The following is a 15,736-nucleotide window of genomic DNA, read 5'->3' as shown; positions in this document are numbered from 1 at the left end:
TCACACAAAAGATGTTGCAGGGCTATATTGTTGTATAGGAGGTTAAGCTGTGCTTGTGAGACTGACATTCCATATCAGTGTTGATTTAAATGCAAGCAGCTCCACTTGCAATTCAGTCTCCCGATAATGTAACTTGGAAAAGTGACATAATATGATCAAAGTAACTGGAACCTGCCATCCGTGTACAAGATCTGTGTGGAGTTTCTAGTGCCTGGTTTTAGCTTGATCTAGATCAGGCTACTGGGGAGCCTCTGAGATGTGAACCTGAGATCTCTCAATCTCCCTTTTCTTCTTCCTCTCCCCCTCTCTATTTCCCCTTCTCTGTCAGTCTGTCTCTTAATAAATAAATAAAAAACAAAATAATTTCAAACTTTCCGAAGAAATTTAATTGAAGAAAAATTTATTTTAGTGCAAAAAATGTTGAGGTCCAAATACAGTTTTGATTTCTTTTTCAGTAATAGGCCTTTTCCATAAATAAATGAAGCATGGTTTACTAATGAAGGTTTCCCTGTTGGGGGTTGCATTATTCATTTTCAGTGTGGGCTAAAAACGATAATCGCAATTCATGCCTGTTAATGCATGTTAGACAATGGAGGAAGCACAGGAGTCCTGCAGATGAAGATCAAATTATGATCATAATTGCTTATCAGGTAGAACCAAACTATTTAAGTTAAGTTTACTGTTGCACTTTAATGCTCTAATTTCAACTAATTTCGTCTGTGGTTCTCAGAAAATTTGGCTTTCAAAGGAGATAACCATAGACATCTGTCTACTCAAACAGTTTAGAGTTTTGATACTGAGAAAAGCAATTGATAGATTAATGGTCACTTAGATTTACTCTGAAACACATAATATGAAACCACCCTGGAAGGCATGCTCTGCTGCTGTGGGGGCTGGCTCAAAAGCGGCATAAAATTAGTTAGGTTAAGAGAGTTTCACTTCCTATTTTACATGCCTCTATAATTTTGGAGCCTACTATAAAGAGAATTTATTGTCTTTGACATTTTCATTTTAAATAACTTAATTAAACTTATTGTTTCAAACTCTTTAAATTACCACAACTCATAATTTTTCTACATGAATGTGAGATCATTCTTGCTTTCTGAAGGACTGGACTTCAACTGAAGTTCCTCAGGCGTAAAATTTGAGAGCGCCCTCACCATAAGCAGTGTGCATATGCACTTCTTTTTGCTTTTTGTAGTCAGAATGTGTGGCCCAACACCCTGTCCTGGTGATACTTACCTTGTAAGCCTCATTTACCTGTTTGTAGCTCTGTGTGCTGTTCAGATAATATACCAGATGCCCTGGGATGATCAATGAGTTGATTTGCTCTTAAGTTTCCTATAACTGCTCTTGATTTCAAAATGCTCATTTAGCTAGGAAGTTGTCATTAGTCATCTCTTATTAGCTTTTTCCATTTTATTTAGTAATATGAAACGCTGGGTTTTGTGGGTTCCATGGAATTAATACTTTCATATATGTTAATGGTGGCTTAAGTGAAATTAAGAAAATGTCTATGGGCAAATAAATTTGTTGACATTTCCTAGTATGCATTTCTTTCAGGGATCACAATTCACTTTAGCACACACAAGGCTTTTATATAATCTTCAGTAAAGAATCATTATAAATATGCTTGAAAGACTTTTGCATTCTGATGTTTTTGTTGAGCACATTTTACTTTTGGCTATCTTTCCAACTTCTCATGATGTGCTCTTTGGTTCATTTCAGTCGAGCTTTTCCCATATTAAAAGCTCTGGTTCTCAGCCATTTATAAATAACTTTCCAGTTGCTATGGAGAGGTATAGGTAAAGAAAGATGGGCAGGTGGGGCTTAAAAGAATTACTAGGTTGGAGAATGAAGAAGGGAAGGTACAGAAGAGTGATGTGATCAACTCCTGATATTGTACTGGGTCCTTTGGTGTGTCAGGAAGAAGAGAGTTAAGTGTGGAAATGCTTGTGCTGTGTACAATAGCAAGCATGCATGTGCAAATGCAAGAGTGTGCGTATTCTTATTCTCAGCTTTTTGGGTGATGACACTAATTCTGCCCTGATACCTTTTAGTGATCATAACCATTCAGTGTGTTTCACTGGAATGTTTTCATACTTCTTTCCTGGTACTAACCATCATTTACCTAATGTAAGGCCTACAATCTTGCATGTCTCAGCCATATTGAATTAATTTTTCAAGCAAAGACTTGCTAGTGAAATTCTTTTATTGAATTACAAAGTTGATTTCATTTGTAATCTCCAAATCATTCAATATATTTAAATATATCAAAAGTAAAAACGAGTCCTGCTTTGTCCTGTGACTTGTTTAGTATAAACATCAGCTGTTAATGGCTTGAGGTTGTTTTTATCTGTGGATGTGCAGATTTATTTTTCGTAGAATCCCTTGTGTTATTTTAGTTGGAAACTTTGTTACCAGGTGTTTATTTTTAAACTTTTTTGCTTTGAAGTATGTCATGATAGTGCAGTACAAAACACAAATAAACAAGCCAGACGGAGTTGAGGTATACATATTCTGCTTTATAATATATGTCTAAAATTAAAACACAAAAACATAACAAGTTGTGTATTTTATAACAGGTTCATTTAATGTAGAGCTACAAAAGAATGAAACCATGTTGATGTTATTCTGAACTCTAAAAACCACTTATGAGTGTTAGTCATACATTTGTATAATTAACCGCTTAGTTATGAATTCAGAGAGTGAATTATTTGAGCCTTCCATTAACTATGATTATGGCCACATACTAAAGATTATTGGATTCACTTCTCAGTAACCAGTATTTTTTTTCAGCTGCCCAATGAAGTCAAAAGTATATAGAATGTTTCAGAACAATGGTTTTTGACAGAGAAAAATAAAGTTATATAGTTATTGGAATCATAAATTTTTCCTCAAATGCAGGCTGTGAGTTTTTGTAAATATAAGATGCTATGGTTTTAGTATATTGAGGCATAGATGAAGTTACTCTCGAAGAGAGTGTCACACCACTGGGCCTCTGTAAGCTGTGAATAGAATTACTAATCTCAGAGAATTATCCAAGGCCTTAAATTTGGCATCAAATTGGGAGCACCGAGTGCCACTTTGGGAGTTAGCAGTAGACATATGTCCTTATTACTTACTCTTCTCTCTTCAGGAACACAACGTGTCCTTTAATGCAATAAAAGTTAAATCATAAATCCTCTAATAGGGCTAATAAACTGCATTTAAAGACGAAATTCTGACTTAGTCTGAATATTCTATGAAAAGGACGCGAATGAGCAAAAATGGTATTTCAATGATATTTAAGAGTTAATTAGTATTAAGTCTTATAACATTTATTTGGAATAGAGAAATTAAACCACTTGTTGGTTAAGAGAGTGATGATTGGCATTATGAGGATACTTTACAGTGGTATGCTTTATTATGGGGAAACCTCAACTGAACTTGAGCTGTGGTTATGCAATAAGGTGGAGGAATCCACCATGGTGGGAGGGTTTGGGGAGGGGTGGGGAGAACCCAAGTATCTATGTAACTGTGTCACATAATACAATGTAATTACTGAAGTTAAATAATAAATAATTAAAAAAAAAAAAAAAAAAAAAAAAAAAAAAAAAAAAGATTTGGAGAGAGAAAAGTGGGATGAGAGTCATTGATGCATTATGGCAGTTAGAGAAGATGGATGAGCATCCTTTTCATCTAACCTGTGAGTTTATCATCTCCTATTACATATCAAGAGTCAGTCTTGTCAGTAGTACGGTGCTAACACCTGGGTAAAAAGACTGTGATTGCATAAAAGTTCTTATAATAAACTTACTAAACTATTTTAACACTCTTTAAACAACAATTTTCCTAAGTTTAAGTTTCATAGACGTATTGATAAGATTAACGTTAAGGAACTTTGTATCCAATAACATCTTAATTATAATTTCTATTTACTTTTTTAAAAAACGTATTTCACTTGTGTAAATTGAACAAATTTTACCTATTCCACACTATACATTTAGGATAAAAGTGATACCTCACACACTGTCTTCCCTCTTGTCCATGTTTTGTACCCACCCTCCTGGTAGTTTATCTTCTAAACCATCACATTCACAAAAAAAGAACTAAAGAGAACCCAAAGTTATCAACCCAGGATCCTTGAATATTTACTTGACCTCATAATGCTCAAGATGTAGGAATTACAATTCAGAATGAGATGGTGGTTTTAAAGAGGACTGATTGGAAAGTCATAAGTATAGTGATCAGTGGAGCTATTTCTACACACACACATGCAAAAATCAAGGCACTGTGGTGGTTTTCATTCTTGAGAAGAGAAGGCATCACTGTAACATCTACTCTAGCTGCTCAACTAAAGACAGCTCCTTCGTGTGTCACGAAGCCGGTGTTAGCCGCCTAACTTCTGACAGCGTAGTAATTCATTGTGAACTTTCTTCACTGTATTATTCATTTTCATAAGTGGTTAGCAAATTAAGGATTCAATTTTATTGAAAAAAAATAAAAGACATGGAAAGTTACTACCAATCATTTGATTTCGTCACATAGAAAGATGTCATGACATTCTTTATGGAATACAGCTTTAGAATTTTTGAATTTCTGAATGGCAATAAAGCTGTCAATGAAATATACAGATTTTAAATACCTGTGATAAGGACATTTTTTTCATTAAGAAAGTTGCAGGTTTGGAGAAAGTAGCTGCAGATATATATATATATATATCTATGTTATGAACCAATGGAAGCACTTGATCAGGGCTTTTTTATTGTTGAGTGTATTTGGATATGGTAACAGAAAATTCTAATATTGTAAAAATCAACAACTGATTGCTTCACACTTTCTGTAGATTTTTTCCTTCTTTTTTGGCATATGTTGTGAGCCTATTTTCCACTGAACGAATACAAGCATAAGAGATATATTAAAATATTTATGCACTTTCCAACAGTGCTAGTTGTTTAGGGGATGTGTCTGGAATGACAATTTTGTGACCAGATGATAATGAAAACCATCTTTGAGATGCGTTCACCCACCAGCAGATCCAAGACCAATAATGAGTTGTGCATGAAAGGTGATGGCTGATACATTAGAGGGAAGTGACGCATTCCAAAGCTCTACAATGACAAGGAAACTCTCCTGTTCTCCCAAGAGGCTTGTAGACTTCTTACTCCCCTGTTCTGCTCTGGGTCTTTGCGCATAGATTGATGGCATAGGTCACAGTGTTAAAAGCATGGGGCTTGCTTCCTGGGTCCTCCGCATATCTCACAGGACAAAAACCTTCTGAGGTTACACATGTTTTAGGATGCATTTCCATAATGATACAAATAACTGAGTGTGTAAATTTGCATCCTTGTGAAAGCCATGATTATGGGATAAGGCTAGATTTCTCACGCTGGTAGTAAAGAGTTAAACCTCTAAAAAGGCAAATTAAAAATGTATTAGCACTATTAACATTAAAACCACTCAAAAACTTTAATATATATTCTAATCTTGGTGAGTCTGCCCCACATAAATATAGGCAGCACCACATCTGGATAGACACACATAGAATTATTGTGATACAGTTGTGAAAATTGCAAGGAACTTACATCAAGATTGGGCTCTGTGGATAAATTGCTTTCTGTTGTAGTGTCAGTGAATTAAAAAAAAATAAGATGCAGAAATGCATATGTTTAGCCATTGGTATATGTGTGATTTTGTGGTATGTTCATGGCTATGTAATGTAAGGAAGTCAGAGAAAACCAGTTTGCCAAGTTGTGTTTCCTTTGGAGGATTGTGTATTAGGGTCACTAATACAAGATTGAGGAAGAGAGTGAGAAGAAATGTGAATGTATAAATTGCATATAAAATATGTGTTTATGTATGTATGCATATAAATATGCACGTGTATGACAAAAGTAGAGCGAGATGGAGGAAGAAAGAGAGGAAGGGAGGAAGGAAGAAAAGATTATAAGGAAGAAAGGAAGGAAGGGAAATACAGGAGAATGATATTTTTATTAGTTTATTTATATTATTTATTGGAAGGTAGATGAAAAGAGAGATGGATATACAGAAACAAAGATCTTCTATCCACTGGTTTATTCCCTAAGTACCCTCATTGGCGGTAGATGCGCCAATCAGAAGCCAGTAGCCAGGAGCTTCCCCCGGGTCTGCCACACTGGTGCAGGGTTACAGCTTTTGGCTGGCCTGCACTTCCTTCTCAGGCTATAAGCAGGGACCTGGATGGGAAACGCAGCAGGATGGACACGAACTGTCTCCCTTATGGGATCCCGGTAGAGGCAAGGCAAGAATTCAGCCTCTTGGCTATCGTGCTGATCCCCGTTTATTTTATTAAATATTAGCTTTAAGGTTTGTCGGAGCTAGATTTTCCAAACGGAATGTTTGCCGAATTGATCGTACAGTATAAACTGGGTATCTCTGTATTGGTGGCATAGACAATGGGAGAGATAGGGTACAGGGCAAGGAAGAAAACAATTGAAGGAGTGATCAGGATTTCCACCATAACCCTAAACCGTATCTCCAATACATGTATAAATAGCTTTTTTCTCTTTAAAGTGCTGTGGTACATGGACTAATGAAAGGGACCTAATATTAGTTCTTATTTGATTATGCTTAGGTACTGCTGAGATATTCATCTTTTGTCATTTGCCAAGGTCAAAGAAGGAAACAGGAAATTAGACTACAAATCAGTCCCAACAACTCCATTGATACATGCTAATCTTTAAGATTTGTGAAAAACGATTAATGTATTATTGTGAAGTTAATTGTAATCATGTAAACTAGATGACATTTCTTCTTTTTAAAATACTTTCTTTAAGAATTGTAGGAAAGACTAGGCAATGTCTTCATCTTTTTACTGTTTTGTTACAGCAGGAACTATCAGCTGGCTGGAATGAGGAACTGGGTGTTTTTACCAATAACACCGTAACTCGTGGAAACACACACTCGCATTCACAAGGGAAGGAAGGCTAGTGGCAGGGAGCAGAGTTTTTGTTTGTATAGCAAGTCATTTTTCAGTAATTCTTTGGTGTTTCTCATATCACGATCATGGGTACATCTGAAAGGGCAGCTTGAACAAAAAAATCTGTTTCAGAATTTGCTCGCAGATAATCTTACATCAGTTGTCAAAGGGGCTGCCAAGATGATACAAAACTCTATAAGAACTGAGAAGTTTACATGTATTCCTGATTTTCTTTCAGGCTAACTCTTCCCTTATTGTTCTATTTATCAACAATATAGGGTTTCACAAACTGTTGTCTGTGGTCAACATGTTCTGAATTCTTTGGCACAAATATGATGAACAAAACTCTTTTAAAAGACTGATGAAAGGCAAAACATGCCATGTATCTTTTGGCTACAGCCTGATGTAGCAAGGATTTAACTTTTCTTTCTTTTCTTTTCTTTCTTTTTTTTTTTTTTTTTTTTTTTTTTTTGGCCACAAGCATGTGTCCTGATGATTCTAGTGTGTTTTTGCTTTCGTGCCTGCTTTACTTGAGCTATACTGGGTGAATAGTTATTATCTTAATCATCATTGAAACCTTGTTTCTGTTTGCTTGGATTGAAGACTCCTGTGGAAAATATCACAAAGCAAGCTTGTGTTCATCTCACAAAGGAGTGAGATGACAAGTAACTGATTAGTACAAAGGCAATGTGTCTGATTCTTACTGAAAACTTTGCAATATATTTTGTTGTAAGGCAGAGAAATCACTTTAAATAGGCATTAAAGTATGTTTTTTAATTTCAGCAATCATAAAGTAATTATTAAAAATGTGCAAAACCTTGAAGAATTCTTTCCATATGTCATGCGTCCTCTGTTGGTGTTGGTTCTTTAATTATGTTCTATAGGTGAGCAGTAGATTTAGATTAGCTGTTCTACTTGGATTATCTGTTTTCTGAGTCATAAAGTTTTCACTGCATAGCCTACAAACCTCCTTTAAAGATGCATGTTTGGCTGTATTTGTTACCCAACAGATGTCTGGATGGTTAGAATCCCCTGTGAGCATTATAAATTATGGTTTCAGTTACAATAAGTAATCCATTTTTTTTTCTGTGGGGTGGAGCTTGTTGCTTTCATTCTCGGGGGAAGTCTGCAGAAGAAATTACAGGCAGTATTCCATCTCGTCCCCACTTCCTCCTTCTTTTATTCTTTTTCTCTGTCTTCAAAGTTTCTTTATATCTGCTTTTGAAATTGAGGTCATTGAATTGGTAAACAGTGTCTAAATTTCATTTTCTACAGCATGGGCCCGAGCTCTTAGCTCCCAAGAGGTTATCAATCATACTGATCTTCACATTTGGTGCCTCATAAATTGTCACTATGATCAAAAACCCTCAGGCCCTTTGATTTACATGTTGTATTTGTCCACAAGTTTCCATTTAAAATGACTGGTCCGGATTTGCAAGTTTGTCTCCTGATGCCTTCAGTATTTGTCAAGTTACTTACCACATGGCAGTTTTATCATGTGGAAGTCTGGAGAAATAACGGTCAGCAAAGCAAAGGCTGCAGGTCCTATATACCCAAGAGTTTGTGATGTCCGAGGGAAGGAGGGCTCAGGAGGATGGACAGGTGTGCCTAGGAGAACAGGAGTAGCAGGAAGCACCTAAGTGGTGAACTACTTCTCACCTGTAATAGTTGCCTCAGGTGTGCAGGTGCCTATGCTTCTTAAAATGATACAGTATATGATGATATACTAATAATGTCAGGCTCAGCGAGTTTTACATTTCTACTCTCCTTTTGAATCTGAGCTGAAAGATTTTTTGACAAGTTCAGACAGCTTTCATTTTGCTGTTTCAGACAATACTACCTTGTGGAGATTTTCAGGAATTTTAAAATATTTCCTAAGAAATATCTCTACTCACAGAAATTATTATTCTGTCAGTAAATTGTTATGGTGCCGTTGCCAATTATCTTTTATCATGATTTTAGTGTGATTTGTCATCCATAAGAAAGTAATAACAGTTAAACTGTCATAGTAAATAACTTTAATCTTTCATGTAGTCAAGAATACATTTTGTTTTTAATGACCTTAAAAAGAATTGTCTAACATGTACATACTAAATCTGAAGGAAATTCATCAGATAGGTCAGTATTTGTAATCACTGAAAAAATTCTAATATGTCTATTATGCCAAAACAGCTTAAAATCATAAAGAAATTGCATTTTAGAAGCAGAAAAACTTGGCCAAAGATAAAACATCAATGAGGAAACACCATAATTATGCAGTTGCTATCTTTATTAAACATGGAATGAAATGCAAATTAAAGTAATTTTAATCTATAATTATATAAATAATAAAACATTTAGCACTTTTGATGCAAATTTCCTGTGCATATTTGGTCATCATACTTCAAAAATAAGTGTAAATGCCCACGTGCTTATATTCAGCAATGCACAAATATCTTTGTATAGTTTAGTTTTTGCCACTAAAAGCATTTACACAATGAGAAGTATGTGTTTATGCACCTGTGCACTATGTGCTATGTATATTTAAATAATGTACAACTTTGGAGAAGTGGATGTGGATAATGTTATACAGTAAATCAATACTGAGCAACCCTACAAAATACAGGGGTGAGCTATGAATATAAACAGCGAATTGCTTTCCAAGATATGTTGGTGATGAAATAATTTGAGCACAGTGTAAACATGGTGAAGGTAGACATTAAGTACTTGTGTACTCAGCAAGTTGTCAGACGCTAGATGATATTATGTAGGACTTTCACTTTCTAAATGCTAATTTAGTTTTCTTTTTAAAGATTTACCTGTTTTTACTTGAAAGCAAAAGATACGAGTGATAGAGAGGAAAGACAAGAGAGAGAGGGATGTTCCATCAACTGGATCACTTCCCTAATGGCCGCAATGGTCAGAGCTCTGCTTGTCCAAAGCTGGAAACGTGGAGCCTCCTGTAGGTCTCTTATGTGGGTCCATGGGCCCAAGGTCTTAGGCCATCCTCTGCTCCCTTCTCCAGCTTTAAGCAGGGAGCTGGATCAGAGTGGAGTCAGCGGGACTTGAACAGGCCTGCATTTGGGAGACCAGTACTGCAGGTGGAAGATTTGCTTGCTACAACACTGTGCTGGACCCAATACCTTAGTTTTAAACAACAATTCTGTTATTTTGAAGCGCAAAAGCAATTGCTATAGGAACAATGAAAGAGGGTGACTCTGGTGTTTATGATCTATCTGTTTTCACACAAATGAAATATAATTTCCCAAAATGGAAAGTTCAAGTTATTGTTTGTTTTCCCCTTAATTAGTATTAAGATGCTACATGCACATAGATGTTGTTGAGAAATTCTTAACTAGTGTTTAAATCAATTGCTGGAGGCTCAAATAAACAAATGAAGTTGTGTAATCTCTAAAAAGTAATTTTATAAAATAGTAAAATTTAGCATGACTTTCTCAAACATCTTTTGGTGTGGTCATTTATCAGAATATCAATATCTGCTCTCAAGTTGTTCATAAATGTTGGATACATTACCACAGCATCTGGCAGTGTTGTGTGTATTTAAGCTTGTAATAAGTCTGATTTAAATGTCCACTAAAGTCAGGGTTTGACCAGGATAAAGTCAGGAACTGGAACTCAACTCAAATGAGTGGAAGGCAAACAAATACTTGGTTCTTCACCTGCCACCTCTCAGGGCATGCATTAGCAATGAGCTTGATTAGAAGCACAGCTGGGATTTAAATTCTGGCACTCCAAAAGGAATGTAGACATCCCAAACTGTATCTTAACTACTGTGGTAAGCACTTGTATCACTTTTAATTAATTAATTAATTAAGTTATTATTTATTATAGAAATAAAGAAGTCCCTATTGGCCAACCTACTCCCTAAATACATTCAACAACTAGAACTGGGCCAGATGGAAGTCAGGAGCAAGAACTCAGTTCCGTTTTCTCTAATGAATGGCAAGAACCCAAGTACTTGACATATAACTTGCTACCCTCCACAGTGTGCTTTGTTAGGAAGCTGAACTCAAAACTGGAACCAGGTCTCAAATTCAGGCACTTTATATAGGATGTAGGATGTACATCTCCCAATTTGTGTCTTAACAGCAAAGCCAGATTCTTTTATCTCTTCACCCTGCAACCCTGTCAACTTTCATTTTCTATACCCATAATTCCTTTGTCTCATCTTGGGTTGAAATTATGTTTTTCTCCTTTCGGAGTCAGGTGGCAGAGATGCTGAAATTGAATAGAGAGAGGATATGGGTCAGTGGGTTTTCATTTTCTTTTAGGTTTTTCTCCTAATTAACTAATCTTCACACTGTCAGATTTTGATACCAGCAATCCCATGTCTTTATTTCCTTGGCTTTCTGTCACAGTCACTCTGCTTTCAAAGGTCGTACTGGGAATGTTGAGGGGAGGGATATAGAGAAAGAGTTGGAGTGTATGGAGAGAGAGAGAACTACATCAGTTGATAGATTGTCATATTTATCTGTTGAAGTGGTCTTTACCTGAAGTATAACAAACTACTGTGTAATTATGTATGATATATCAACATTATAAGTATGTAGTTGCTTTAAAGAAACAGAAAAGATAGTCATTTCCTAAATCTATGTCAGTTCTGTTTAATTCAAGGTGTTTATAAATAGTTAAGTAAAGGAATATAAAAATGATGTCTATTAATTCTTTCTTGAGTTGCTTTTATGAAAAGATTTTGATTGGGGGGAGCTTGGAGAAGAATAACCACAGCCTATAGCCAATAGAGCCTATATGAGATGAGAATGTATGTTATTGGCAAGACTGTTGGCTCTGACCAATATACTTCTTTTTTTCATTACTAACTCATCACTTATTAGTTGGACAACTGATCTTTCTGCTTTCTCACTTGTAAAATAGATAATATTGTAGAGTGATTGGGAACATTCAATGAGAAAATCTATATAGGATGGTTCGTGCAGTGCCTGGCATGCTCAGACTCTAAGAAAATTGGTACTAGCATCATTTTGGTTTCTGGTGTTTATATTCCTTTCTACAGAACATCTCACAGACTAAACAATAGAGCCAGAAGTGAATTATCAATGTGAAGAAAGTAAACATGGGTGATTTCAGCTGGTTAGCAGGGAAGTCTCTGCATATGCTATGCACTAATTTTACATAAATTCAAAGTGGGGAAGTGAGAAGGCAAAACAACAGTCACAAAATGTAACATAAGCAAGACTTGTAACACAGTGGATTCAGTTCTGGCAAGAAAAAAAAATGATAAATTGTAAACATAAGTAGACTACAACAGGATCATAGATTCACAATTCTGCATCCCTCAATCCTTCCTGAGGAAAACTGAACATGTTGGCTGACAAAAACCAATTATCTTAACTAGAAAACGGACAGCCACACTTTTGCAGCTTCTTAGTGTGGGTGTTTCTTTTGTTGTTGGCGATTTTCTTGTGCTACATTCATTCCTAATGTGAAATGTATAGTAATAAATGCCTGATAACCAAAACAAAGGTTTAATTTTATGTCATATCACCATGAAGCTACAGCACAAGGACTCCTTAGAGACCACATACATTTCAGGCCAAAGATGAATTGATTTATTTAACATTTGCATTGCATTAATACAAAGGCATGGAAACAAAAGTAAGAGATAAAATTGTGAAGAGGATGATTGCTGCTTCTCTAGCTGAAGAACTTGGAGCTGCTTTAAGTAATGTGATACTCTTTCACAGAAAAAAAGCAAACGTGACTTTGAAGGAGTCATGTGGCTGCAACACAGACTAGGGATTGCATTTATTTCAAAGGGGGGAAAAGACACTCAAACCACTTGATGATTATAATAATATTCATGACTTGCAGCGCTGACATTCTATAGATTGATGCAATCTTCAAGTGTGGAAATACTGAGTCATAGAGAAGATGAGCTATTTTAATAATGAAAAAAATATTTATGTAGTCAGCAGATTGTCAGTAAAGGTGGTTTAGATTATGAGAGTCACAGAGCAGAGACTATGTCAGGTTGCAAATTATCCTAACCACAAAATAATTTGAAACTGAGCAAAGCAAACTCAGAGTGACTTGATTTACCCCAGATCCTTTTTACTTCTTCTCTCTGCCTTCTTCCCCCAACGTTTTGCTCCAATTTCTCTTCTTTTGAAATGAGAAACGAAATACCACAACAATTGAGGGAAAGTGAAGTTGGTACCAATACACAAAGGCTACATGAGACTGTAGCTGTTGATTCTCTCAGCTTTTTCTTTATCTCCTGTATTATCTTTTTAGGTTGTTTTTAAGAAATCTGCTTTGTGGGTCATAACGTGTCTGTTCAACAACCAATTTTACCTGTTTTTGTTATTAAATCCATTATGATATAAAAATTCTTTGAGGAATAAGAAATGTTGCTTTAGCAACAATAAGCATCTTGAATCATTTGTTAATTGCACAGTTCAGACTAGCAGTGATTTTAGGTCAAGGATCAAGGAGGCAGCCTGAGATCTTTGCAACCATAGAACAGCGTCATATTTCATTTTAACTTATGGGTTTAAAAGTCTTTACCATGGGGCAGCATTGAGGTTGGTTAAGCCATCCCCTGTTAATGCTGGCATTCCAGACAGACATGGGTTTGAGTCCTGGCTGCTTCACTTTCTATCAAAATCCCTGATAATGTGCTGGGAAAGCAGTGAAGGACTGCCTAAATGTTTGGGCCTCTACATCCAAGTGGGAGATAGAAACAGGCTCCTGGATTTGGCCTTTCTGAACCCAAGCTGTTGCAGCTATTTGGGGAATAAAGCAGTAGATAAAAGATTCATTCCCTCTCTCCTCTTATACCCACACCATTTCTGTGACTCTGGCTTTCGAATAAATAAATCTTAAGAAATAAGCCTTCACCAAATATTTTGGCATCTGATTCTAAACAACATAAGAGCAACTATAAGTTTGAGATCTGATTCTTCTAAACAATTACATGAAAAGGTGATGGCTTTGTTAACTAATATGGCGGTATTTATGGTTTCAAAATAGACCCCTACACCAAGGCATCTCGTTATGTATCTCAAATATGTTTAATTTTATTTGTCAGTGAAGATACAAAGAAAAATAAACTGAAAGTGATTCAAGGGGGGTAACAATTAAAGATAATATGTTAATTTCCCATATTAATGGGAACTAGCCAAGTATTTATAGACCCAGATCAGAGTACATTTTGTTATGGTTTCCCTTTTATACATTTCTTCCCAAATTTAGCTGTGAGTTGGAATTAACTCATTTTTCTATTTTGTATGAACATGCATGAATCATTTAAAATACTTTCTGGTGGAACAAGTTATTCAAATATGTTCAATTAAGAATTAGAGGGATATTTTTGCTATTATGAACCAGATATATCTATTTTGAAGGCTATGCTAGATCCATTTGTAATCATATCTAATTATTCATCAAAATTTATTAGAATTAAAAATAACAAAAACATATTCATCTTATTAGTCCAAAAGTATTCTGTGATTTCCCTCAGTATTAATTCAAGTATCATCTCTAAACGTTGGTATCCCTTCTTTTCTCATAATATCAGCTTCTTTTAAAATCATGTATAAAATATTTCATTGACTTTATTATTAACTCAATCAAAAATAAAAATGGTAGAAAAAACTTTGTACTGTATAAATGTCAATGTTATGATGTTATGTGTTTTTTTGGTCACATCCTGCATTGATTACAGCAGAATTTACTTAGATATCAGATTGTCCTTACCTCTTCCCTGCTGAGTATCTGGATTCTCTCTCTCTCTCTCTCTCTTTTTTTTTTTTGGTTTCTGTATATAACACAATTCAAGTTATACCTGTTTTTCAGAGCTAGGTGTATTAATGTGCTACATTTTCCCCATTGTCTTCTAGGTCTTCAGCACCAAGACAAAAGCAAAGAATCACCATGGTACTGATACAGTATTAGCAAATCAGGTCTCAGCGTGAATTCGAGGACCCACTGGAAGAAAATGCTGTCAGGATCTTTCATTCTGCAGTGGAACATGACACAAAAGGGAAATAGAGTCAAGCAGTTGGCTGGTGTTGAGAGTTTTCAGAGAGTGGATCCTGGACAATGAAGAAAACCACCCTTGTTTGTTTCCCCCTCATCTGAGCCTTTCCCAATGTGTAACTCTTTCTTTTGTTGTTTGCTTTGCTTTTACCAATGCAACAGTTTATCTCTGTTCCATTTTGGTTTTTTCTTTTAAGAACCAATCAATGAAAATGGTATTCTTTCAGGAATATGATTTTGTAGCTCTATGTGCATCTATTTATGTAGATATGCATACAGTTTGGCTTAGCATTGATGGGGATTTTTTGAAGGATGCATTTTTTTTTTAGAATATTATAAAAACTATTGAGTTCTGTTTAAAGGACTTGCTCTCGGAGAAGCACTGGCAAAATGTTTAAAACCCTTTAAGGTATCTGTGATATGCTCAGTCTGTGCTTGCTAGATTACCTCAAGGGTTTGATATTTTCTCCTTTCTGCAAAAGTAGTTAAACTCTAGGCAAACCAGTGCAGTATTGTTTTACAACGAATCTCAGTGAAAACTTCATTCCATTCTAGCTCATGTCGAGTTGTACGTATAGCTTGAAAAGGATGTTTCTCTAAATAATCACATTGAAGAGAGGCTAATTAGTACAAATTTTTTCAAAGACTTGTTGAAGAAGGCTGATTAGGAGAAGCAGTTGCACAAGCTTTCACATCTGAAGCAGGTTACAAAAATTTTCTCATTTTCTCCCATTTCTCTCCTCTCTTACATGAAAAAGAACATTAGATGAAATGCCCATTTATATCCAAAATTTA

At 35.5% G+C, this 15,736-nt stretch overlaps 1 protein-coding gene across 3 annotated transcripts in view; it reads left to right on the top strand.

The window, feature by feature from the left end:
- VGLL3 (vestigial like family member 3) overlaps positions 1-15,142 on the top strand; it is a 39,190-nt gene extending 24,048 nt beyond the window's left edge. For 2 of the 3 annotated variants that reach the window (XM_058661268.1, XM_058661267.1), the window contains exon 4: positions 14,803-15,142. In XM_058661268.1, coding sequence (XP_058517251.1) covers positions 14,803-14,846 — 44 coding nt within the window. In that variant the 3' untranslated portion in view covers positions 14,847-15,142. Of the gene's footprint in view, positions 1-7,723; positions 7,793-14,802 lie in introns of all 3 variants that reach the window. The other variant, XR_009245110.1, reaches the window with a different exon arrangement.
- Positions 15,143-15,736: the final 594 nt, after the last annotated feature.

This window comes from Ochotona princeps, chromosome 3, assembly GCF_030435755.1.
Source record: "Ochotona princeps isolate mOchPri1 chromosome 3, mOchPri1.hap1, whole genome shotgun sequence".
NCBI lineage: Eukaryota > Metazoa > Chordata > Mammalia > Lagomorpha > Ochotonidae > Ochotona > Ochotona princeps.
Note: the sequence above shows the minus strand (reverse complement) of the source record. Positions and strands in the feature narration are given on the sequence as shown.